Source organism: Aristolochia californica, unplaced genomic scaffold (assembly GCF_029961685.1).
Source record: "Aristolochia californica isolate CCGP_79_NKW_82.1479 unplaced genomic scaffold, dmAriCali1.0.hap1 SCAF_7, whole genome shotgun sequence".
NCBI lineage: Eukaryota > Viridiplantae > Streptophyta > Magnoliopsida > Piperales > Aristolochiaceae > Aristolochia > Aristolochia californica.
The window spans coordinates 2,780,901-2,805,194 of NW_027182268.1; the positions used below are offsets into that span (position 1 = coordinate 2,780,901).

Sequence of the window (24,294 nt, forward strand, 5' to 3'; positions counted from 1 at the left end):
ATAACGATACCGAAAATGGTGTCTTCGGCATTAGATGGGGGAGGAAGCTCCTCTGGTTCTATCTCCTGATTTTACCTTTTAAGAGGCAAAATAACAGGCTAGTTTATCAGCTGCCCATGTGTTTTCATTGAAATTCATCTAAGTTATGATAAGAAATTACCCTATCTCCTCTTTGATGATGTGTGTTTTTCCCTGGTAGAGAAACTGAAGCTAGTCAGTGGTGGGGGAAAATGGTTGCTGTGAATGAAGCTGAAGCCAGTAGTACAGCAAAGACTGGTTCTGTTAAGGCAGCTATAGTAGACCTGTGTGGAGAAAAGCTTCTCAGAGGAACAACACAAAAGAGCAAAGCACATGTAGAATTTCCCAAGGTATTTCCTGTTCTACCAAAACAAGTGGTCAACTGAGGTTTTTCCGTTCTCTCTCTCTCTCTCTCTCTCGTTCGCTCTTTCTTTTAAATTTGTTAACGGTTGGATTGTTTATCAAAATTTATCTTGACGAAGGCAAGAGAACAACATCTGGCAGAATCTGAACTCTTCAATGCTAGAAAAAAATTTAGAGAAGTCTCACTACAAATTGAACATTCCAATGCCAACACAAAAGCAGAGAGGAAGAAGACTCGCAGAGTAAAGAAAACAGAAAGATCTGAAGGAGACTGGACACTGGTCTCTGGCGAGCCAGACAGTCCCAAGTACCATGAAGTGATGAGACAGTTTGAGTTAGTGAAACAAGATTTAAGTCAGCTAAAACTGGATATGGCCTCTGTTTTAGAATCAAGGCAGCAATCTGAAAAGCAGTTCTCCTCTTCAGTTTCTAGGATGAGGTCTAATTCAAACACCATAGAAACATTCAAAAAAGAGAGAGAAGAAACCAATGAAGAGCTTGGGCTTGCTAGAATGGAGGCTGTTCGAGAACTTAGTTCTGAAGATATGGAGAAAGCATGTACAAAAATTAATAATCTGATTCAAGACATTAATCATTCAAAGGAGCTGGAAAGGAATTCAGACATTCATGTATTAAAGAATGAACTGAAGTTGGTAAAGGTGATGAATCAAAATAATGGGTTTTCCTCCAAAGATTCTTTGGATCAGATTAATGTCGTGGAGCTGATTAAAAAAGAAAACGAGGGAGAATCTGCAAGCGCTGCTACGTTGGAATCTGTTTTGACCAAGTTAAGAGAAGCTAAAAAGGAGTTGAACAGTATTAAGCAAGAAAGTTTCCAATTCATGACTTCCATGGATGTTATACGAGGAGAGCTGAAACAAGTTGCTGCAGAAACAGCCAAGTATAAAAAACTGGAAGAGAAGTCGGATTCGAAGGTTCGAAACCTCAACTCTAAACTTCTCAGAGCACGGTCCAGATTGGAGAGTGCCACATCTGCTGAAGAGAAGGCTAGATCAGTAGTTTCAAATTTTACTGCGACACTCCAGCAGTTAGAAACTGAAAAAGAGGCGGGCAAGAAAGAGAAAGAGCTCTTAAGCCAAGAAACTTCAAGTATTAGCCAAGAAATTCAAAACGCAGAGTCCGAAATTGAGGTAGAAGAGGAGAGACTAAGAGCTGCCATGGAAGAGCTTGAAGCGGTGAAAAGATCAGAAGCTAGAGGTCTTAAGAGCTTGAAGGTTCTGACTGAGAGAACCGTCCAAGCCCGAACATCTTCCTCTCCAATGAGCTCCACAGTGACAATATCAAAATTTGAGTACAAGTATTTGACTGGTGTAGCAGACGATGCTGAAGAGATTGCAGATAAAAAAGTGGCTGCTGCTCAGGCTTGGATTCAGGCACTAAAGGGTAGTGAAAAGGAGATCTCGTTGAAGACTAAGATAGTTCAGAAGGAGATTAGACAGCTAAGAGATGTCGAAGAACACGAGTTGAACAAGACAGAGAATGCATTAAAAGCGAGAAAAGCAGTTCAAAGTGAGTTAAACAATTGGAAGCAATTAGCGAAACAAACTGAAGCGGCAAAGTTGCAGCCAAAGGTAGCATTGAAAAGAACACCTAAAACTGATAATGGAAGCCCCATAATCCCGAGAACATCTAGGATGAGAAGACCGGCCTCCACTGGACTAAGGCAAGTGGGACGAACTTCCTCTATAGCTCTCAGGAAGAAGAGGGGGATGCTAAATTTAGCCAAGTTTTTCACTGGTAACAAGGCCGGAAAACAGATTTGATTTGGCAAAACATGCTGGTTTCTTATAGATATCTTTAATTTTTGAAGATACAACATGATGATAATGACATTTATTCAACTCTATAGATTTTTATTTTGTTATTGCTTGAACGTCAAGAACACGATTTCTAATGCAAGCATAAACTTTTACTAAATATAAAAGAAGAAAGGAAAAAGAGAATATTGGAGAGAAAAAAAGGATTTCTTCTTGAATGAGCTTGGAGAAGAGAAACTAAATCTCATATATTTCCTCTTACACTCTCTTCTTTGCTCAATTCACATTGAAGCAACATATGAAGCCCATTATGTGTTCTTAGATCATTGGCACTTAAATAGGTGTTAGTGATTGTCAAGAGGGTTGACCAATACAACCTAAAAGACTAGTCGTTTAAGTGTAGAAAGCCAATCTACTCAAGACAGGTGGACCGGAACCACCTCTGACAGTGATAAGTATTATCCACAAGCTTTTTTATTAAGAAGTCAGTAATAAACTAGTTTAAAGTATTTTTTGAAACCCGAAGCAAATTACCACACAACAAAGTATGACATTAAAAATACTTGATAAAAGTAAAAATTGATGGTCATTAAAATTAGGGGGAGTAAAAGAGGGACATCAAACTTGGGGGTAGTTTTTCAAAAATCATACAATGTGCATTTGCATTTTATATGGTTTCTAAGTGTTTGTCGTCGTAAAAAAAGAGGGAAGAATGTTGACCTCAAGGTCCTCATTCTCATAGTCTTTTATGATAATAAACAACCTAAAGACTAATGGTGTGGCTTAGAGAATTTTTTTAATACACAAAATTACAAAGACAAACCATTCACCCCAGTAAGAGTGAATAAGAGACAAACCATTGACAACACCATTGTTCAAACAAGGACGACTATTCAAACAAACTTCTACTATGCAAAAGACAAAGAAAAAACACTATTCGAACAAGAGGAATGCTGAAACTTAGGATTTCATGATGTATAATCTAAGTAGAAGAGGATTAAGGGGTGAGTAGAAGAAGAAGAGTTGTAGAAAGAAGATTTTAGGAGGAGAAGATGAAGAAAGTATTAATAGTATAAGAATACCATTCACCCCAGTAAGAGTGAATAAGAGACATAAATCATAAACTAATTACATTAGTGTCATTTTTATAAAGATGACTCTTTATTTACCATCATGTCACCATTGTGTGGGCCTATGGGCCATCTCCTTAGTCTATGGGCTTGAACCCATCTTTCACACACTGGGACATGTGGACTTTCTTTGTTCGCGTGTACTTGGGCCCATCTTTCAACACCCCCTCAAGTTAGAGGTGAGAGAACATCATAAACATCTAATTTACTACAAATGGTGTATAGAATCTTCTCGTAGAAAATGACATTCTACCATATCTTCCCATGTGGGCTTAGGCCCATTGTCCAACACTTTGTAAATAGAGTTTATCTACACTACCTCTCTTATAACTATTTTTTTTCTAAGAATTACTTTAGTCTTTCATTCCACACTCTAGGAGCTTGCTTTAACCCATATAAAATTTTATGTAATTTATATACATGGTCAAATTTGCTCAAGTTTTCAAAACCTTCAAGTTGTTCATCATAAACTGTCTTCAATATACCTATTTAAAAAATGCACTCATTACATCCGTTTGGTATATTTTGAACTTCATATGACAAATATAGGCTAAAAGGATTCAAATTGCTACTAGTATTGCCATGGGTACATAGGTTTTTTCAAAATCAGTTATTTCTTTTTGGTTATATCATTTTGACAACTAACCTAGCTTTGCTCCTCGCAACTTAATTTTCTTCATTAGCTTTGTTCCTAAAAACCCGTTTTGTTTCTATGACTTGTTGATTTCGGGGTCTAGGTACTAGAGACCAAACGTTGTTTCTTTCAAATTGATTCAATTCCTTTTGCATTGTCATAATCCAAAAGTCATCTTTTTTCGGTTTCCCAATTGCACCTTTGCTTGGAGGAACCTAGCCTCATCTCTTCCCATGTCAATAGTAAGAGAGAATTAAATTTTATGTTTCTTTCAAAATATATTTATATAGTTTTCCTTTCTATAGAGGGGGTGAGATGTTTCACCTTCATAATCTGAAATATTTCTCCGGCAGGCGGTAACTGGAGCAGCTGCTTAAAACTGCATAATCCGTAATCATGACGACAATGCGTTTTTCCTTTGTTCTGTAATCAAGCCTTCCCCCACCAAATTGCAGGCCCGAATTCTCGGCTTCCACCTTGGAAGTTAGAAGTTGGAGACCAGAATTCTGTAATTAATTAGGTGACCATACTGAGCAGAGTCATCGCCGTCGCCTCCAAAATCGTCTTCACTGCAACCACTAAGACTGAAATTCCTACCGGCCCCACCTTTCTCGTCCATGTCTTGCCGTTAGTTGCGGCGAGATGCCACATTGAACGCCCCATTATTTCCCTGAAATGGCTTTTTCTTTGAGAGGAAGTCCTCCGTTTGGCCTTTCGATGGGAATTATTTTAAAATTTGGATTATCCCTTGAAACTTGAAAGAAATAAAGAAGCTAAAAAAACGAAGTATACCGTATTCCACTCTAGATTTGACAATAGAAGAAGTGGATGTCGTTGTCCTTCTCAGCCTCCGCATTGCTCAAAGAGTGAATGATTCGTACGATAATAATTGTTAATGGCCTCGGAGAAGTTTCAGAGCAAAACCCAAAGGACTGTAGGAGAGCACTCGGCGTTAGAATGGAACATAAAGTAAAAATGTGGGAGATCCTCGTTGTCAATACATCATTGTTCATCCCTTCCAGAGTACGAAAAGGGGACATAATCAGAACTGTTTTGCTGCTTTCATGCAAACGAACGAAACCAGATAGACACTGGCAAATGGGTTTTGAATCTAAGGTGGCGATTTGGAAATGGTTGCTGTAGCCTGTATGCTTTTCCCTATTTTCTTATTGCCGTCGGAAGGGCCCATGGGAACGACCATGTCACGCCCTTACCAGACAGAAGAATACCAGAATATCAGAATACCAGAATACTAGAATACTAGAATACTAGAATAGGCAAGTAGAAATCAGAATCGCATAAAAATGAACAAATATTAAAAGAGGTTCGACCATGAAGGCTTTTCTTTTTCTGGTATCACTTTTAATCTGACAAACGGCTACATCGAGTGGCGCATGCCAATTTATCGGCAGTCCTTTTCTCGTATCTCGCCGAAATCTTAGAAGCTTGATCTAACGGGTATGAGTTTGAGAGGCACAGGGGTCCAGCTTATCAGAAAATCATCAGAAACAGAAACATTCGGCGTAAGTGGTGGTGGAATATCATGGTAATTAGAAATATTGAGCCTTGAAAGCGTTCCCATTATGATTTTGAGTCAATAAAAGGATAGATGACAGTATTATTCAACTGGTTTTATGTTTTGGGTTCGTGTTTAATGAACGAAATCTGTCCTCGGAAGACAGCACAACCGGCATCTCCACTTCTTCACCGTCTTTTGAAGGCCAGGGCTCCCAGTCCCACTCCAACCACTCTCGTTGCTCCTCTTCAAACGGTCATATTCATTTCAGAAAAGGAATTTCAGCGGCAAGGTGAGCAAAGATCCCCTGATAAGACCGATTTTTCTCACGGTTGCTTCTTTACAACGGCCATGGAGTTCTGCAAAACTTTACCCTCTGAGTCATCTCCGGTTTGGGTACTGTTCCTCTTCTGTAGCTTGTTTGTTCATGTGGGTTGCTTGAATGAGGAAGGAACTGCTCTTCTCTCGTTCAAAAAATCAATGGCAGAAGACCCAGATGGGACTATGAATAACTGGAATTTCTCCGATGAAAACCCATGTTCGTGGAATGGAGTCACATGCAATGACAAGAGAGTTGTTTCTTTAAGCATACCCAAGAAAAAACTGATGGGTTTTCTCCACCCATCTCTGGGAGATCTCTCTTCCCTTCGACATATCAATTTACGAAGCAATAAGCTTTACGGAAGCTTGCCTGTTCGGCTCTTTAACGTACAAGGCCTCCAAAGTTTGGTGCTTTACGGGAATTCTCTGTCTGGGTCTCTTCCCCCCGAGGTTGGGAATCTGAAGTACCTCCAAACACTGGACGTGTCGAAGAACGCGCTGAATGGTTCCGTACCCATTTCCATAATCCAATGCAAGAAGATGAAGACCCTTGTTTTTAGTCACAACAACTTCACAGGTTCCCTTCCTGATGGATTGGGTACTAATTTGATACAATTGGAGCAACTTGATCTTTCTTATAATGGATTTAATGGTTCTGTTCCTAGAGATATCGGTAAGCTTTCTCACCTTCAAGGAACAGTTGATCTATCCCACAATCTATTCTCCGGCTCCATTCCTGCAACCCTTGGAAATCTCCCAGAGAAGGTCTACATTGATCTTTCATACAATAAGCTCAGTGGGCCAATACCACAAAACGGAGCTCTGGTGAACAGGGGACCGACAGCATTTATCGGGAACCCTGGACTATGTGGTCCTCCCTTGAAGAACGATTGCTCTTCAGATAGTCCGGCGAGCGTTCCTTCCTCCTTTCCCTTTTTACCAAGTAACTATCCGCCTGGAGTCTCGGATGATAATAACTCAAATGGCAGGAACAAAAGGCGAGGCTTGAGTAAAGGCGCTGTGATCGCTATTGTGGCAAGCGATATTGTGGGAATCGGGCTTATTGGATTAGGGTTCCTTTTTTGTTATTGGAGGGTTGTGTCCTGCAGGGGTAAAAGTCAGGGAGGTCACTCGGGGAAGAAGCACAACGGGAGGAATGACTGTTGTTGTTTTAGAAAAGATGGATCGGAGACTCCATCAGAACATATTGACCAGTTTGATCTTGTGCCATTGGATTCACAGGTTAACTTTGATTTGGACGAACTTTTGAAGGCTTCTGCTTTTGTTCTGGGTAAGAGCGGGATTGGAATTGTTTACAAGGTTGTGCTCGAACATGGGCTCACTCTGGCTGTGAGGAGATTGGGAGAAGCGGGTTTACAGAGGTTTAAAGAGTTTCAAATAGAGGTGGAAGCCATTGGAAAGCTCAGACATTCAAATATTGTTACTCTTAGAGCATATTACTGGTCAGTTGATGAGAAGCTTCTTATTTATGAGTATATCCCAAATGGAAGTCTAACCACTGCTCTTCATGGTAATTAAAATCCCTCTTTCCTTCCTTTTTTTTCGAAATTCTTGTCTGAATTCCAAAGACAGCTTGATGACACCATTACGAACGTCCATGACGACCTCAGTTGCATTTTATTGTGGCAAATTTTATTATGGATCTTTAGGATTGATAAAGTTCTTGGTTTTTATCTTATTTTCATGACTACTGTAGTTTGTATTCTGAAGCCAAATTTTTATACTGCGGATCTTATTCTTTTTTCAGGGAAGTCTGGAATGGCAGCTTTTTCTCCAATGCCATGGCTTGTTCGGATCAAAATCAAGAAGGGAATAGCAAAAGGTTTAGCTTATTTGCATGATTTTAGTCCAAAGAAGTACGTTCATGGAGATCTTAAACCCAATAATATACTGTTGGGGCAAAAAATGGAACCTTATATTTCTGATTTTGGTCTTGGGCGCCTCGCAAATATTGCAGGAGCGTCCCCAGCACTTCAATCAAATTGGGATCCCTCTGAGAAACAAGAAAATCAATTGTCTGATATCTCAGGCAGTCTTCCTGCAAACTCTGGATTGTATTATCAAGCCCCTGAGGCATTGAAACTTCTGAAACCATCACAAAAATGGGATGTCTACTCTTATGGAGTGATTTTACTTGAAATGATTTCTGGAAGATCACCAACAGTTCTGATGGCTACCTCTGAAATGGATATAGTGAGATGGGTCCAGTTGTGTATAGAACAAAAGGAACCACTTTCCAATGTATTAGACCCATTTCTAGCCAGGGAACCCCAGTATGAGGACGAGATTGTTGCAGTGCTTAAAATTGCCATAGCTTGTGTTCATTCCAATCCAGAGAGAAGGCCTTCAATGAGACATGTATCTGATGCATTGGAGAAGTTAAGTGTCAGTGATTAGGACTCACTAAGTCCGCTCATTTGTCATTTGTGAATTCGATTAGAACCACCTTTCCTGCATGAAACAACAGAGCTCATCCCGTTTGTCAAAAAGTTTCCCTCAAGAACATGTTAAAAGAGGCTCTGCCCCAGATTTCTCTGCAATAATTACCTTGTTGACATGGCCAGTTTCACTCCCCCTCCTCCCGTTTCCAGCTTATTTTGTGACCTTGTAACTTGTAACTTGTATCATGTTTGGTTGTGGTAAATGCAAAACAGTGCTGGTAATTTGATGCATGACCCATTTTTCTTTTCTCCCTTGTTGAGCTAAACTTGTGGCCTGTAAGTCTGGACTGTTGGGTTAAATAAAAATTATTTCTTTCTTAGCATTCGTCACTTGAAAGGGGAAACCTATTCAAAATCTGCTCTGTATTAGTGTGGACCTGCTGGAACTCTGTTTTGCTTGTGAGCAGATGTTGGATCGAGTGGTGACAAAAACTTTTATGTTGTTTCTTTTGTTCTTAGTCTGGGCAGGCATCTTGTTGTGAAAGAAACTGCTACATCACGGGAGGATGAACCCCATCGTTGTCATACTTCAATTTCTGTTGACAGAAATGAAAGATTAAAAATCTCCTTGGCCTAGATTCTGAGCTCCTCCCTCCCCCCTCGGACTATCTAACAGAGAAATCTACAGATTCTGGCTCATGGTTTGGCTTCTAACGAGCGATCACTACACGTACAGACGTTCCATAAACTGTTGCCGCCAAATCTTCCAGTAATGGCCTCCTCTCAATGCAGTGGCTTGGATTATTGTCATTTATGGCAGAAGATGGCCATTAGAGTCCTGCTCCGAGGCCTCCCTCGATTCTAGTGAAGAGAGCCCGGCTGCCATTTGCATCTTATGTTTGTCTCGCTAGGACCATCTCTGACTGTCACGGATGAATTCACGACGGTTGGCATCCAAGGCGATGGTACGCAAGCAGGTCCAATCAAAAACCACTTTCTTCCCGGGCTTCAATGATGGAATTGCCGGAGATACTGACCTTGACAGTAGCTTTTCTGGATTCTAATGATCCATGTGGTTACTAGTTTAACCTTTGGTGAAAATTCTTGTGAGCAATGTGGATTCTAGTCTGGTCACTCCGCAACTCTTCCTTCCATCTCTCTGCAGGACTTGTCGTGGTTGCTTTCAATACAGTTCCACTGAATTGTCCTTTTCGTTAGGGTTCTAGGGACAAAAAGCTGCATCTTTGCGTTCTCCACATTGGAGCTTTGGAGACGCAATGAGAGGAAAGTATGGACAGACCTTTCGTGCTTGGTGGAAACTAGAACCTTTAACAGCTTGTAAAGATAGCCTGTTCAGCCTCTGATAAGTAAAGCATCGAATTGTTTGACTGCGATGGTAAAAAGACTTTCTTGGTACAGTTGTTTACCTGGCACGACTCAGAAGAGGAAAAAAGACAGTGATGGACGTGATCAAGTGCGGGTGAGAAGAAGAAAGAGAACGGATAGGATGCGATTATGAAATTAGATGGTGAGCAAGCAAATGAGAAATGGATACAGAAAGCTCACTGCGATTGGATCATCCAGCAAGCAAGTGCGTTTTCAGTAGTTGTAGTAGTGGTTGAGCATCCACCACAGTTAAATTCTATTAACGAGGAAAGAAACTGGTAGACATGGAGAGCCGTAAAACGGGCAACTCAACAGAAAAGCAAGTGAATTTGAGGAGCATCTTAAGAAGGGTGACAGCTAAAGCATTTAGTCATCGGAGAGATTCGCAACCTCCTCAGGGGATCCATGAAGTCCCTGTCATCGAGAAAGATTGATTGGGGATGAGATGGGCGCCACGTTCCTCCATAAACTGAGAAAGCGTCCATTGAAAAAGGCTGTGTTCGTACATAAACACAGAAACCAATTTTGTCAAAATGATCAGATAGTCAAGATTCAAACAGTTTTATTTTTTGGTATCTAACCAGTTAAAAGTTGGCGAACAAATTGTCTAAGGCAGGTAGAACACTCCTAGAAGAATAGTCAAAAGCTTCCACGGGAGCACAGGAACGAAGCATCATTTTTTTCCTCCTTTTGTCTGTGAGAAAACCAGGAGGATAGGCAAGGGAGAGTAGATCGGAATCAAAATACCTTTCAGGGAACGTGAAGAAAGTGGCCTGACAAAAAACTCGCAAGAAATTGAGTTTAATCTCTGGTTAGATTCAAAAGATCAACTACCCTCTTCAAGCTTTCTCCATTGATACACGAAAAAAAATCAAAATTCAGAAATTTAGTTCCTTTTTTTCTCGTATAAACACTCAAGCGTGGTTCTTTAGCAACAGCCTGACGCTCAACAACCGGAGAACCTCCCATATACTATAACGTATAAGATTGATCTTTACCCACAAAGACAACTCCTGCAATCTCTCAACTAGGGAGAGAAGCAATAGCAAAACTCTAAAACTCCTCCCTTTATTCATACCAAACATGTCTTCAACTTCTCGAGCCAGAGAATAGTTGTTTAAATTGTTAACAGCGCAAAATTTTCCACCAACAACTACTCCATCCATGATCACCTTCTTCACATATGACCACCTTTCTGTGTTCCGTGCTTCTTGAATCTGTCGGACTCTGGAGCTTTTCAGGTTCAACCCTGTGCAGCGCATAATATACCCATATTGACTTGGTTCTACGACTGTTAGACAAGAAGAGAGATTATAGCCATCCGGTCTTGCACAATCTACTCTGAATTATAGCCACATTAACTGCATCTTTAAGTTCTCTGTTTCTGAAGGAAACCACAACTCTACTGGAAAAGTGCACCAGGATGTGGATAAATTCAAAATACTCTTAGATGGGAAACCCTTAGTCTTATGGATTTGTTTAAGAACAGTGATAACCAGAGAACTTGGATTATCAAGAGCAGTAATTTTTTATAACACAAACTGGGAAGATTTCATAGTCTCTGATATAACAAGGCTCCGAGCTTCACTTTAAACTTCTTAATTTTTCCCAAAAAACAAAAAAAACTGTCTCGCATTAAAAGCTTGAAAGTAATAAAAAAATTAAAAAAAAAGCCAAAACACATGGCCAAGAATCATGACATCTTCAAGGATTCCGTACTCATTGCAAACACCTGGATTGACAAACAGTGTCTACAATACAATCTGGAAAAAAACATTATTACAGTCAGGTGCTCAGCAGATGGGTTGCATATGGACCCGCAGCATGATTATCAGAATACTGCACAAGCTTGTCTGCTTCCTTTGAAAGCAGGATTAGCTCTAAGTCTCTCTTTCAGATAAGAAGCTCGAGTCTCCTGCACAAGCTTGTCTGCTTTCAATGCGTCCTCAATTAAGGCATAACACTGGATCTTGCTGGCAGTGGAGGTGCGATCAGGGACCATACTGATATAAAAGATCATCCCTACATACTGTTTTGGTAAACAATTCAGTCAGATGCAAGTGGACACTTAGAAAAGCTGGAATAATGGGCATATCAATACATGAGGGTGTAAACCAGTTTATAAATGGAATGGAAGCTATTCCAATACCATTCCATTAATTTATTTATAGAACTATTACTAGACTAAGAGAGTAAGGAGAATGTACCTGAAGTAGCCACAGTGGGTGTAGTGGCATTTTGGGGAGATGGCACAAAGCTCTTGAATTTCTGAAATACTGTATAATCTTTGTCTCACAAGTTTTTTCCTTTGGTTGAGTCACTTCATTGCTTGCTGATGTAGGAGAAGTGGAGACTTTATTTGCTTTGAAATAATCCGGTTTACCATGTAAATCCCAGAATTTATCAACTAGTTGGTTATTCAAGCCATAAAATGTGCACTTCCTGGATTAACTTGGATTTAAAGAGGAATTAGAATTGGAATAACTTCCACTCCTTCCTCTCCCTCGGCCATATGTTTTACCGCCTCTTCCTTGGGACCCTTCATCCCGATTATTCCTAAACAAATGTGTGATTTGGATGACTTAGACATCAGGATGGAAGACAACAATGGAAGAAGCAATGAATGCTCGTATGAGAATCAAACTTGGGCTCTAGTTCCACTTCCTCCCAGTAAGAAACCCATGGGCCATAAATAGGTTTTCACTATCAAGTACAATCCAAATGGTTTTGTTGCTCGCCTCAAGGCCTAACTTGTTGCAACAGGGTATACTCAGTGCTAATGAGCAAATTATGAGGAAACTTTATCCCCGATGGCTAAATTAAACTCAGTACGCATCTTATTATCACTCGTTGCTATTCGGCCTTGGCCTATATATCGATTGAATGTGAAGACTGTATTTTTGAATGGGGATAATAAAGAAGATATATATATATATATATATATATAAGCATCAACCACCTGGTTTTGTGGTTGAGGGGGAGTCGGTATGCAGATTGAGGAAGTCTTTATATGGGTTCAACAGTCTCCTCAAGCTTGGTTTAACAAATTTAGCCAAGCAATGTTACTTTTTGGATTCAACCGGTGCTTAGTAGATCATTCCATCTTTATCAAGAATACCTTAAAGGGAAGAGTATTACTAGTTGTTTATGTGGATGATATCATTTTAACTAGAAGTGATGCGGATAATACAAAAGAGGTCAAAGAGAAAGTATGCAAAGAATTTAAAACTAAGGATCTAAAACTTCTAAAATATTTTATGAGTGTTGAGGTCTTCCAATCAAAACATAGGATTGTATTATCTCAGGGGACGTATGTTCCTATGGGGACACAAGAATGATGGGGTGTCGACCAATAGATATTCCTATGGATGTCAATACAAAGTTATGCGCAAGCTTTGGAGAAGATGTTTATATAGGTAAATATCATAGGTTTGTGGGAAAGTTTATTTACCTCATTGTGACCAAACCAGATATATCGTATGCAGTAAGTGTGGCGAGTCAATACGTGCACAAATCATAACTTACCGATTGGCAAACCCTGGAGAGGATATTGAGATATTTAAAAGGAGCTTCTCTATAAAAACCATGACCACTTCAACATAGAAGGTTTTTCGGATGGAGATTGGGCTATATCACCTGATGATAGGAAGTCCACTTCTGGGTATTGTACCTTAGTTGGAGGTAACCTAGTTACTTAGAGAAGCAAAAAACAAAATGTTATTGCGAGATCTAATGTAGAAACAAAGTATAGAGCTATGGCCCACGCAGTCAGTGAACTTTTATGGATCAAATCACTTCTTACTAAATTGGGTTTTTATAAAGGAACTTCAATGAAATTATATTGTGATAACTAGATAGCCATTCATATTGCTTCAAATCCAGTCTTCTATGAGATAACAAAACGCATTAAGGTAGAATTCCACTTTATACAGGAAAAATTTCAATCTGATATCTTATCTCTCAGACATGTTTCATCTCAAGGGCAGGTGACAAACATTCTTATGAAACTAACCACATTCAAGATTCAGACCACTATCTGTGGCAAGCTAAGTATCTATGATGTTTTCTCTCCCCTAGCTTGAGGGAGAGTGTTAGAAGATAAGACCTTAGTATAGTGCCATGATGTAATTTTTTCTTGATTTTTATCCCCTTCTCATCCTTCTTAGGGTAAAGGGTAATGATGTAATTGTAGTTCTTTTCATTATTATAAATATACATTGAGGGGAAAGATTAAGCACGTCACCTAACCCTAATGCTCCTCCCTCCTCTCTCTCTCTCTCTCTCTCTCTCTCTCTCTCTCTCTATCTATCTATCTATCTATCTATCTATCTATCTCTTATTTGACCTCTCTTCCTCTCCTTCTTCTTTCACTCGAGCATCTCCCCTTTCTCTCTTCGTTCTCTTCCTCTTGTAACTCCCTTCAGCCTAAACTAGCTCGTTTAATACTCTCAACGTGGGATCCTAAATCTAACATCCTGCTTGAGGGAGAGTGTTGAAAAAGTCTTACATGACTTTCACAACATGAGGTCTCACATAACCAAAATTATTATGGTGGAGCCTTACAGGAGTCTCATAAGAGGTCTCATAGAAGAGTTTCAGTTAAATATGTTTTAGTTATATTTGTTTTTTAATTATGTTTGGTCGTTTAATTGTTCTAGAACTTATCTTTAAGTGCTAGATTTTGAGTGTAACTGAGACATGGGTAGTTTATTTGTAATTTAATTCTCCTTACTTACCCTATTATAAATAGAGGTTCATTGTATTCAAATTACATCAAGTTAGTAAAATATTTCCCTTTTCCATAAATTCAAAAAATTTGAAGTGTAATGCAAATAAGATACAGTGCACAAGGTACAAAATGATTTATAGTTATTCACGACTCAAACTCAGGTTACTATATCCACTTCCAAAGTATCTTCACACTTTGAAGTCCACAAAGTTAAATAACCAAGTGCCACTTATAGCAATGAGGTCACAAAGCCCAATTGCATCAATTGCCCATAAAAGGACTTATGACAGCTCTAGTAGGCTAACTAAGCCTAAGCCCACAAAGGAATTTTACAACAACTCAATTAGGCTAAACAAGCCTAGACCACAAGGATTTTCATCAACTTAACCACAACTTGAAAGGTTTTCTAACTAATGAGAATTGAGGTTGTGGTCTTACCTATACTAGGTTTGATCTAGTACAATGCAAGGATTACATGCTTATAGTTTCAAGACATTTTGATGTCTCCAAGTAGGTTGATTTTATGATAATAATAAGAAAACATAAAAATACACTTCTCCTTTGTGCCCTTCAATGTAATAAGCAACTTAAAAGGTATGAAAAGTCAAATGATTTCAAAATCAAACTTCAATTTCAACCCAATTGAAGATTTTTCAAATTAGCTCAATTGAAAAATAGCCATGATAAAGTAATTGATTCAAAAAATAATAGCCCAATGTTATCTAGAAATTAAATCAAAAGGCACAAGTTATAATTAGTGATACTAAAAATATAGGTTAATTGTACTCAACCTGATGGTAAAATTTCAGCTCAATCAGTGTCAACTTTGAAAATTAAAACTCAAATTCACTTGCTAGATAATGTAAAATGATCTCACAATCAAAAAGATCGATTTGACATAAGTTTGTGCTGACATATCAAATAGATTAAAGTAAGAGATCTGGTTTACTAACTTTGAAAAAGTGACTAATTGTACTTAAAACCCTCAAATCGACCTCTAAAGATATCAAAGTCCATGAATACTTTGGCAAGAGTTGTGGTTACTACAACATTCTTCACCAAACACAAATGTGGCAAAAATGGACAAATTCCACCTTTCTAAAAATTAGTATTTTGAGAATGAAAATAACCTTTTATCTTCTTTCAAATAAATTCACCTCAGCTTCCATGTTAACCAACCTATGTGTTCCATGGACTAATAAATCATCTTTTATAGCTCCATAAACTGAGTTAAGATGGTTGGTTCCATATCAATTTGAAGCATGTCTTTTACGTTTTTTTTTTTTTTGCCTCCATGTTAACTCGCTACGTCACACCATCTATCCATGAGATTTAGTCAAGTTCATGTAAATAATGGAACAGAGATGAAATTTTTTTCTGAATCTTTCCCGGTGGGCAAACTTCGAACAGTGTAGTCGAATCACATGAGCTTTTTTTTATCTTTGGAGCTTTGACCCGAGCATCAAGGCTTTTTGTCGCGAACGCGTAACCTCTGGTTCTTGTTACTCGGAGAGAAGTGGGAACTGGGAACCATCCTTGTCGGTCGAGTGGAGCAGAGTGAAGCTCCGAGTGATCGATGATTTGGACTCTGGAGTAGGAGGGGAGAATCCCCATTCCGAGATCAACTTTTTGAGGTCGATCCAGGCAGTACTTTTTGACTTGGAAAATATACATGCCTCACCTCACCAATACAGAGAAGAAATTATCTAGTGAAAGTCAATTGACGGGAGGAGACTTGTGGGATAAGGAGCCTGTGGAAGGAGTTCATAGACTCGGAAGCGAAAGAAGGGGAGAGGAAGAGTACCGGTAGGATGGTAAGAGTGGGAAGAGAGGAGGCTATCGTGATAGGAGGTGCAAGTGGCGGCGTTGGCGTTGGACTTCTCTTCTGGGTGGCGTTAGCTGCGTTCTGTCTCATCTATGTGGTTATCTTCTCATGCGCCGATGGGGTGCCCAAAGGAAAAACTTCTGCTTCTGATACGACCGCTTACGGAACAGGTTGCGGCGCCGGCTGTGGGGCTGGATGCGGTGACTGAAAATCATCTTCCAACAAGAATTAAACAGATTTATGAAGCCTCAGAATAAAAACTGAAGAGATTGTATGTTTGCTAGAAGGATGATATGTTTGTAGTGGTCACCACCCACAAGTGTAATGACAGAAGACATGAGAGCTTCATGGAATTGGAGGTATGTTATCGAAAAGTCTTGCAATGAAACCTCATAAGTAAGGTTGTGCTTTTGCCAGCATAAGCATAAATGGTAAATTTAGAACAAATGAGACTGGCATTTGCCCAGATGGTTCAATCAAAGTTAGCTTCTTCCCGTGAGACTCTTTTCCATCAAAGTTATCTAAGACTCTTCCGTATTTATTAGTAATGCCCCCCCCTCAAGGTAGAGTTTGTAACTTCATCAAAGTTCTATTTTCCTCGTATTAATAATTTAGTCAACAACACCTTTAGTGCATAATAATTGTAGCCGACACTACCATATTCCTCTACTTCTCCTTCTCAAGCTGAGAGCAAAAGCACGTAGAGACCCAGCTTAGATGAAAGAAGAAAACACATACATATCCTTCTTGATGGCACAAAAGAAAACACATAATTCTCTATGTAAAATCTCGTTCTTGATGGCACATGGTAATTTGATAATTTTACATGATCTATACCTCCTAGTAAGGGTATTATTTTACCCAACATGCTTTGGTGTCTCTATGGTTTCATTTTTATGTATTTTGGAGGTGTAGAGTGGGAGTTATAAGAAGTTAACTGCATAAGGGAATTTGTATATTTGTACACCATTTTTCATTTAAGTTTTAAGAAGGTTAGTGATCGATTAAGAACGCTAATGAGAGTAGCTCTTTTGGCTCTTTTGTAGCAACTGTCTCTCTTCTTTTCTCACACTCTCTTACTTAATCTTCTTTATTCCATTATTTCACATGGTACCAGAGCATTAGATCTCTTACTAAATCCTCTTAGATCTTGGTCACATGCTCACTTAACTAACTCTCTTAAGTTGTTTAGTTATTCTAGGACTTATATTTTAGTTGTTTAATTGTAATTGGATTCTACTTGTATCATCTATTATAAATAGAAGTTCATGTACTCAAACTATATCAAGTTAGTAAAGTTTTTCTCTTTTCTAGAAATTCAACATGGTATCAGAGAAGGTTTTATGAGTTGACTCGGTCAATCCACAACGATAAAGTGATTTTTTTCTAATCTATCATCTATAGTAGCTTAGGTTTGTATTATGTTATTTTTCTTTCTTTCCCGTCCCATTGCCTATTGGTCTCTTGGTGTTTGCACCTTCAAACTAAACTTTTCATATTGAAAATTATATGTTGACAGAAAGATCTTTGAGTTTAATTTTCAATGTAAAATAAATTTTAGCAATCAGAGTTTTCTATAAAGAGAAATCGTTATTTGAAGCAACAAAGGTTAGACAAAAAGAGAGGTTTAAGCGGTAGCAGAAAGCTTCATATTTTAAGCTATCTGAAACCATCAGAACGAGACTTTATATGGAGATTAATATGTCAAAAGAAAGAATTGTAAGTCTATTTTCTATCTATGAAGATCTCTAGCACCCCTACAACTTGCATTTTATAAGGCTATTCATCACTATGTTAGGAATGGCTGGAGTATCCATTTTTGGAAGGATGGATTGACAATAGCCCCCTCATGTCTTCATTTCCCTAGCTCTACAATCTAGCATGATCTAGTGTTTTACGGTGTCTTATTCTAGAAGAGGGAAGAAAGCTATATTGACTGAGATCTTGGATTTTGAAGAGGGTTGAAGGATGATGAGGCTAAGAAGGTTTCATAGACTCATTTATGCTCGACAAAGCGTGCAACTGTGTGATTCCTCAAAAGATAAGCTCATATGGACCAATGAGAACAATGACCAATTCTCAGTTTCTTCAACCTATTCAACCCTTAAGGGTAGGGCGAGCTATCCAGGTGCATGGCGCCACTGCAACAGTTGCACGCTGTTTAATCCGGTCATGGCAGGAGTTGAAGGCCGAGCTGAAGGTACAGTCTCCTGGATGGGTTTTGCAGACACTGTCCAATCTGAAGCCGGTGCGGTGCGAGATGAATGTAAATCAAGTCATTACGAGAAGCAACTGCCAAACATATTGCCTGCAGAGCAATACGTTAAAATTCTCCTTCATTATCAGCTAGCTGAAAACTATTATCAACGAGATAGACGACAATATCAAATATAAATTTCGCGATTAACCGGCCTCCAATGAACGACAAAATATTGATTTTGTGACTGGTAAACTCAGTTGCAACCTAGATTACTAGTCGGCCCGACGAGAAGGTCCGATCTACTGTGAAAAGATCACCTTAGCAGATGCACATAACAACCCAGTCAGATGGCAAAAAGAAATAAGAAACGGAGAGGGAAAGAGAGATTACTTTTCCAAGTAACTATGCCATGACATCCTCAAGTAGGGAATCACAACTTCGAGAGAGGAGCCACCGGAGGGCCTGCAGAAAATGTCATTGGGGGTTCTGTTCAGGCCGAAAGAGACGAAGAGAGAATGTCTGCCACAAGAGCCTGGATGCTGCCATCCATCGTTTCACCGATTGTCAGCGTCTCTCCGGTGAAAATAGAAAGGACGGCGACGAGAAATTTATCGTATTATAGTTAATTAGTTTTACAACAAAACTGCAAGTCAAGATGGCCGAGTTGGTCTAAGGCGCCAGTTTCAGGTACTGGTCCGAAAGGGCATGGGTTCGAATCCCATTCTTGACAATTTTTATTTTTTTATTTTAGAGCAGTCTCCCATTGGAGACTCTCCTTATAAGATATAATTTCAACACAATATTTAAACTGACCATTTAACAGTAGATCGGAAACAATCCAAAAGCTTACAGCTCTGAATTTCAGCTTTATTATCGTTTTCAAGGGCATGCCTTGGATAGTTTTTGAAGGAAACAAATAAAATAACTTTGATTGTCATCTTTTCCATCAAATATGGGAGGATTGAGTTTTCTTATTTGTGTTTCTTCTCCTTCACTGGTCCCCTTGGAATCTTGTTCAGGACCTTCGAATCAAATCTCTTGAACAACTTCCTCATGTCCCGTCTTCCCTTGCTTGCCAGATAATCCACTTCATTCTCGTACCTCTCGTACAATGCCGGTAGTATTTGGAGGCATAAGTAGCCTGTTCAGTGCACCCCAACACTCTCCTTTATGCTCAAAGCAGAAGAAACTCAGAAGAAAATTGATCAATAGAGAGCGTGATGCTTACACATGTAGAGGATGCTTAGAGAGCTGAAATAGCTTCCCACCACGGATAACATCCAGAGAACGATGATCGACTGAAGATTTGAAGAAGAAATAGATAGTAATTGCCCCTGATGCACACACACACACACAAAAAGAAAAAAAAAAAAGGAAAGTGAAGCAAGCTTTTCAGAGCGAGTACCAGAATGAACAGAGAAAGGTCTTTTCCACTGGCGATGTCGTTGAAGGCCCACAACCACCGATTGAGCTCGGCGCGGACAGCTAAAGAGACTTCCCGGAACGCCGATTCGGATAAGATCATTTCCGGGATCTTGGGGGCAGACCTGACGAGAAGGAAAAACAAACGAATGATCAGAAACTGTTAGCACGTTCATTAGCTACAGCTAGTTCGGGTGGATCAATCTATTCCATATATGTAAGGTTTCTTATTGTTTGGATTGGCTAATTACCTATCAAAGAGAGCAGCAACGTTGGACCAAATGAAAACCAAGAGCATAGCAGTGATGGAGATGTGGCACAAAAGAGTTATAAATGGGTATTCAACCACCTCGAACAGAAACCACATCAAAGTAAAACCGATCAAAATGGCGGCCGATAAGTTCCTGTTTCTCCACAAGACCACATCTGCAACTGTAAACCAAACACATGCGCGCAGTTTCAAGGATCGTAAGGCTGATCGAATAACAAAAACTCAGCAGTAAAGGAATTGTATATATATACCTCTTCCTCCTCCAAAGACAGAATGGAGATGTCTCTCACGACCGAAGAGCTTAGTCGGTACTGGCGATGGCTCATCGTCGGAATCAGAATAGTAGATGGCCGGCATAGTTCTGAGAAATGGATTGCTACAACTGTTTGTTTGTCGGAGTCAGGTTTGCCGAGCAAGCAAGTATGCTGTTTCTGATGTACACTGGGAAAAGGAATGGCATGAGCGAGATCTTATATAAGAGCAGTTGTTCTCTGCTTAGTGCCTACGAAAGACAACACAAAGATGTCAAGGAAGGAATGGCTTTAGCTGCAGATGCCTCTGTCAACTTTGCATGTCAATTCTTTTATGTACCCTCTTTCTTCGTCGGAAAGGGACAAAAAGGTTCTTCTGAAAATGGAACTTGATTCTGGGAGGCAAAAGAGTAGCTTCAACGGATATACCGAGGAGGACGGCGAGGAAGACGACCAAAGTCCCGAGTCGCGTTGGTATGTCGAAGTATCTACGACTAGACTTCTCTCTGATCGGTAGAAGAGGTGTTAGGCCTGCAAGATACGCTGGGTTGGCCTATTTCGTCATAGATTAAGGAAACTTCTAGAAGCTTCCTTCCGGCGTCTAATATTATTTTCTGGTGATTGGTGTGTTGAACGGAGAGGACAGATTTCCCAAGACCTGGGAAAGCACAAAATTTTCTTCATGTTTACGTTATATATTTCCTTATTCTTGTGGGGTTATTCCTCTTTTTACATAAAAGTCTCCACGTAAAGTCTCTTCTTGATAGCATAAAATACTTTAAAAATTAAAATTTTCTTCTACTACTCGTTTGATCTTTGTTACTTAAAATATCGATTTCTCTTTTAAAAAATTCCAATTTTCTTCAATATATAAATACAAATAATTCATTATGAAAGAGTGAATGTCAAGGAAACAACGAGTACTAATACAAGGAAAGAAAAAGTATAACAAAAACAAAAACTACTATAGATGATAAACCAAAAAAAAAAAAATCATATTATCTCAATGGGTTGACCAAATCAACTCACACGAACATAAACTACTACATATGATAAACAAAAAAAAAATCACAGTATCTAAATGGATTGACCAAATCAATTTACAGAACCTATTCTGATATCATGTTGAATATATAAAAAATATAAATATTTCACTAATTATAATTTGAATATAATAAACCTCCATTTATAAAAAACGAAACAAATAAGATCAAATTATAATAAACCTCTATTTATAAATTGAGTACGATGAACTTCTATTTATAATAGAGAAAATATTTTATATTCTTTCATTTTCTTTTTATTGAAACAATTGAATCGTGAATATAAAGGGAACGAGAGAACATAATTTCTAACATATTGCAAACTAAAGTCCTTCAATTTGAACTCAATCCTTACATCAATAGATTGACTAAATCAATTTACAGAACCTATTCTGATATCATGTTGAATATTTAAAAAAATATAAATATTTCACTCACTTATTATAATTTGAATATAATAAACCTCCATTTATAATAAACGAAACAAATAAGATCAAATTATAATGAACCTCTATTTATAAATTGAGTACAATGAACTTCTATTTATAATAGAGAAAATATTTTATATTCTTTTATTTTCTTTTTATTGAAACAATTGAATCGTAAATATAAAGGGAACGAGAGAACATAATTTCTAACATATTGCAAACTAAAGTCCTTCAATCTGAACTCAATCCTTGCTAGGTTCCATATCTGACAGAGATCAATTGGCAAAGATACACTATGACTAATCGGACACCAGGACGAATTGCTGTTCATACGAACAAATTTATCCCAAGGATAGGTCAATCAAAAACAACATTTTCCAAAAGTAAATAGTTAAAAGTCACTTCAATTTTGACGAAAAACGTCACAGGGTGTATTGGTTTTCCAACTGCGAGTGCAAGGAGGGCTTTTAGATAGATAGAAAGAGTGCAAGTAACAGCCAAAATGGGATAAAGCAAAACCATCCCAACTAACCTTATTTCTCCATTTATGCTGTTATATGGTTAATTAAGTGGATAGATTTACTGGACTGGACCAGCCAGGCTAGCAAATTCAGACTCCTTCCATAGGCAAAAGCCAGGGGGTCTAAAAGTACCTCTCTCGGATCAGGCATGAGGGGGTAACGAATTCCCACCTCACAAACATGAGAGAATTCCATTCACAAGCATAAATTATCTCCCTATCCGGAGTTAAAAAGGAGGAAGCCTCCTCAACCCCTTCTTTGTAATGTAAGAATGGAGAAAGTAAATTCCACCTTAGCACTTTCTACCCACATCTACAAGAGTAAAAACACTGCACTCGGTGCGTTACTATAATGCAGATTAACAATATAACATAAATGAGAAGACAAAAGCTCGAAACATATTTAAAAACTACACTTACTATGGTGAACAATTACAGCACAATCAATCTTCCAGTTAAAAATACTCCTACAAAAACCATTCAAATAGTCCATCAAAACATATAACAACATATTCTTGACAACATTGCTTCCTCTACTTGTATCATGGAGTAGCAATTACAGCATAGGTCAACTTCTCGTGAAGAATATATTATATAAAGGAGTGGCAACAAGAAATAAAAAGGTATTTTAAAGATTTGATCCAATTCTGATCGCACAATTCGAATAAAATACTATACTTGAAATGAGCACTAATTACTCTTATCTATTACCCAATTGGTATATCATAACTCAATTACATCTAATACTACTACAAGCCCACCTGCATACTTCTGCTGCACCTTTCCAAGCAGCTCCCACCCCAGACTTTTGCTTTTAATCAGAAATCTCTAATGACAAAGCTAAGGGCACTACGCAACACCTTTTCTAAGTATAAGCCAAGCTAACATATTTGAGCATCAGTGAGACGGGGGAAGAAGCCATGGTGTAACCAGACAGCAAGGCAAAAGACTGTACAAGTCCAGTGCACAGCAATAGCAGCAACGGCCAAGGCCAAGTGCAAAGGCACGGCCCAGAGGGGCGCACACATATGGCTGGCCCGACATCAGCTGCAGCAAAGGAAGACACACTTGAGCTTGCCAAACGGATGGCCAAGCAACAAGGTGCACAACAACCCCAGCAGCCAGCCCAGACACAAGGCAGCACGCCAGCAGACACTTCTGGCGGGGCGAAATGGGGTTGGGCGCGACCAGGACTCCAGGCGAGGCGAAATGGGGTTTCCAGCACTCCAGCGCCAGCAGGACTCCAGGCGCCAGCAGAGTCCTGGCGGGGCGAAATGGGGTTTCCAGGACTCCACCGCCAGCAGGACTCCAGACTCCAGGCGCCAGGCGCCAGCAGAGTCCTGGCGGGGCGAAATGGGGTTTCCAGGACTCCAGCGCAAACAGGACTCCAGGCGCCAGGCGCGCGCCAGCAGAGTCCTGGCGGGGCGAAATGGGGTTTCCAGGACTCCAGCGCCAGCAGGACTCCAGGCGCCAGGCGCCAGGCGCGTGCCAGCAGAGTCCTGGCGGGGCGAAATGGGGTTTCCAGGACTCCAGCGCCAGCAGGACTCTAGGCGCCAGGCGCGCGCCAGCAGTCCTGGCGGGGCGAAATGGGGTTTCCAGGACTCCAGCGCCAGCAGGACTCCAGGCGCCAGGCGCCAGGCGCGCGCCAGTAGAGTCCTGGCGGGGCGAAATGGGGTTTCCAGGACTCCAGCGCCAGCAGGACTCCAGGCGCCAGACGCCAGAATTCGGATTTTTCGGATTCTAGCGGATTTCTTGGCGTTTTTAGAGATTTCTAAAGCCAAAGGAGAGGTTATAAATAGAGGGGTCTCTCCCATTGTAAAAAAAGGGGGAAAAAGGTCGAAAATCCTTAGTATTCTTTACTTTTCAAGTGTATAGAGAGAGTTTTTAGCCTTGGCCTTCAAGAGTGTTTGGCCATCCTTTGTAATCTTGTATTCTTAATACAAAGTAGGTTTTTCTCTTCTATATCTTGGTCTTTTCATTGTCCCATTTGACTGGCAACTTCTTGTGTGAAGTATTGGTTGGAGGATCCGAGGCTCAAGGAGGCTGACTAGTTATTC

At 39.5% G+C, this 24,294-nt stretch overlaps 3 protein-coding genes and 1 non-coding gene across 4 annotated transcripts; 3 read left to right on the top strand and 1 right to left on the bottom strand.

Moving 5' to 3' along the window:
- Positions 1–230: 230 nt before the first annotated feature.
- On the top strand, positions 231–2,165 carry LOC137936206 (protein PLASTID MOVEMENT IMPAIRED 15-like). The gene is made up of 2 exons (XM_068780774.1): positions 231–368; positions 501–2,165. The coding sequence occupies exons 1-2, from the start codon at positions 231–233 to the stop codon at positions 2,163–2,165; spliced, it is 1,803 nt and encodes a 600-aa protein (XP_068636875.1).
- Positions 2,166–5,521: 3,356 nt separating this feature from the next.
- LOC137936440 (receptor protein kinase-like protein ZAR1) lies at positions 5,522–8,617 on the top strand. Its single transcript, XM_068781110.1, has 2 exons — positions 5,522–7,291; positions 7,529–8,617. Exons 1-2 carry the CDS (start codon positions 5,533–5,535, stop codon positions 8,176–8,178), a joined length of 2,409 nt encoding a protein of 802 aa, XP_068637211.1. The 5' UTR covers positions 5,522–5,532; the 3' UTR covers positions 8,179–8,617.
- Positions 8,618–18,951: 10,334 nt separating this feature from the next.
- On the top strand, positions 18,952–19,032 carry TRNAL-CAG (transfer RNA leucine (anticodon CAG)). Its single transcript has one exon. It is a non-coding gene; the product is annotated as a tRNA-Leu (tRNA).
- Positions 19,033–19,199: 167 nt separating this feature from the next.
- LOC137937839 (reticulon-like protein B9) lies at positions 19,200–20,392 on the bottom strand. Its single transcript, XM_068783021.1, has 5 exons — positions 20,247–20,392; positions 19,976–20,156; positions 19,708–19,849; positions 19,531–19,600; positions 19,200–19,443 (listed from the first exon to the last, which is right to left on the bottom strand). The coding sequence occupies exons 1-5, from the start codon at positions 20,350–20,352 to the stop codon at positions 19,274–19,276; spliced, it is 669 nt and encodes a 222-aa protein (XP_068639122.1). The 5' UTR covers positions 20,353–20,392; the 3' UTR covers positions 19,200–19,273.
- Between the last annotated feature and the right edge of the window lie 3,902 nt (positions 20,393–24,294).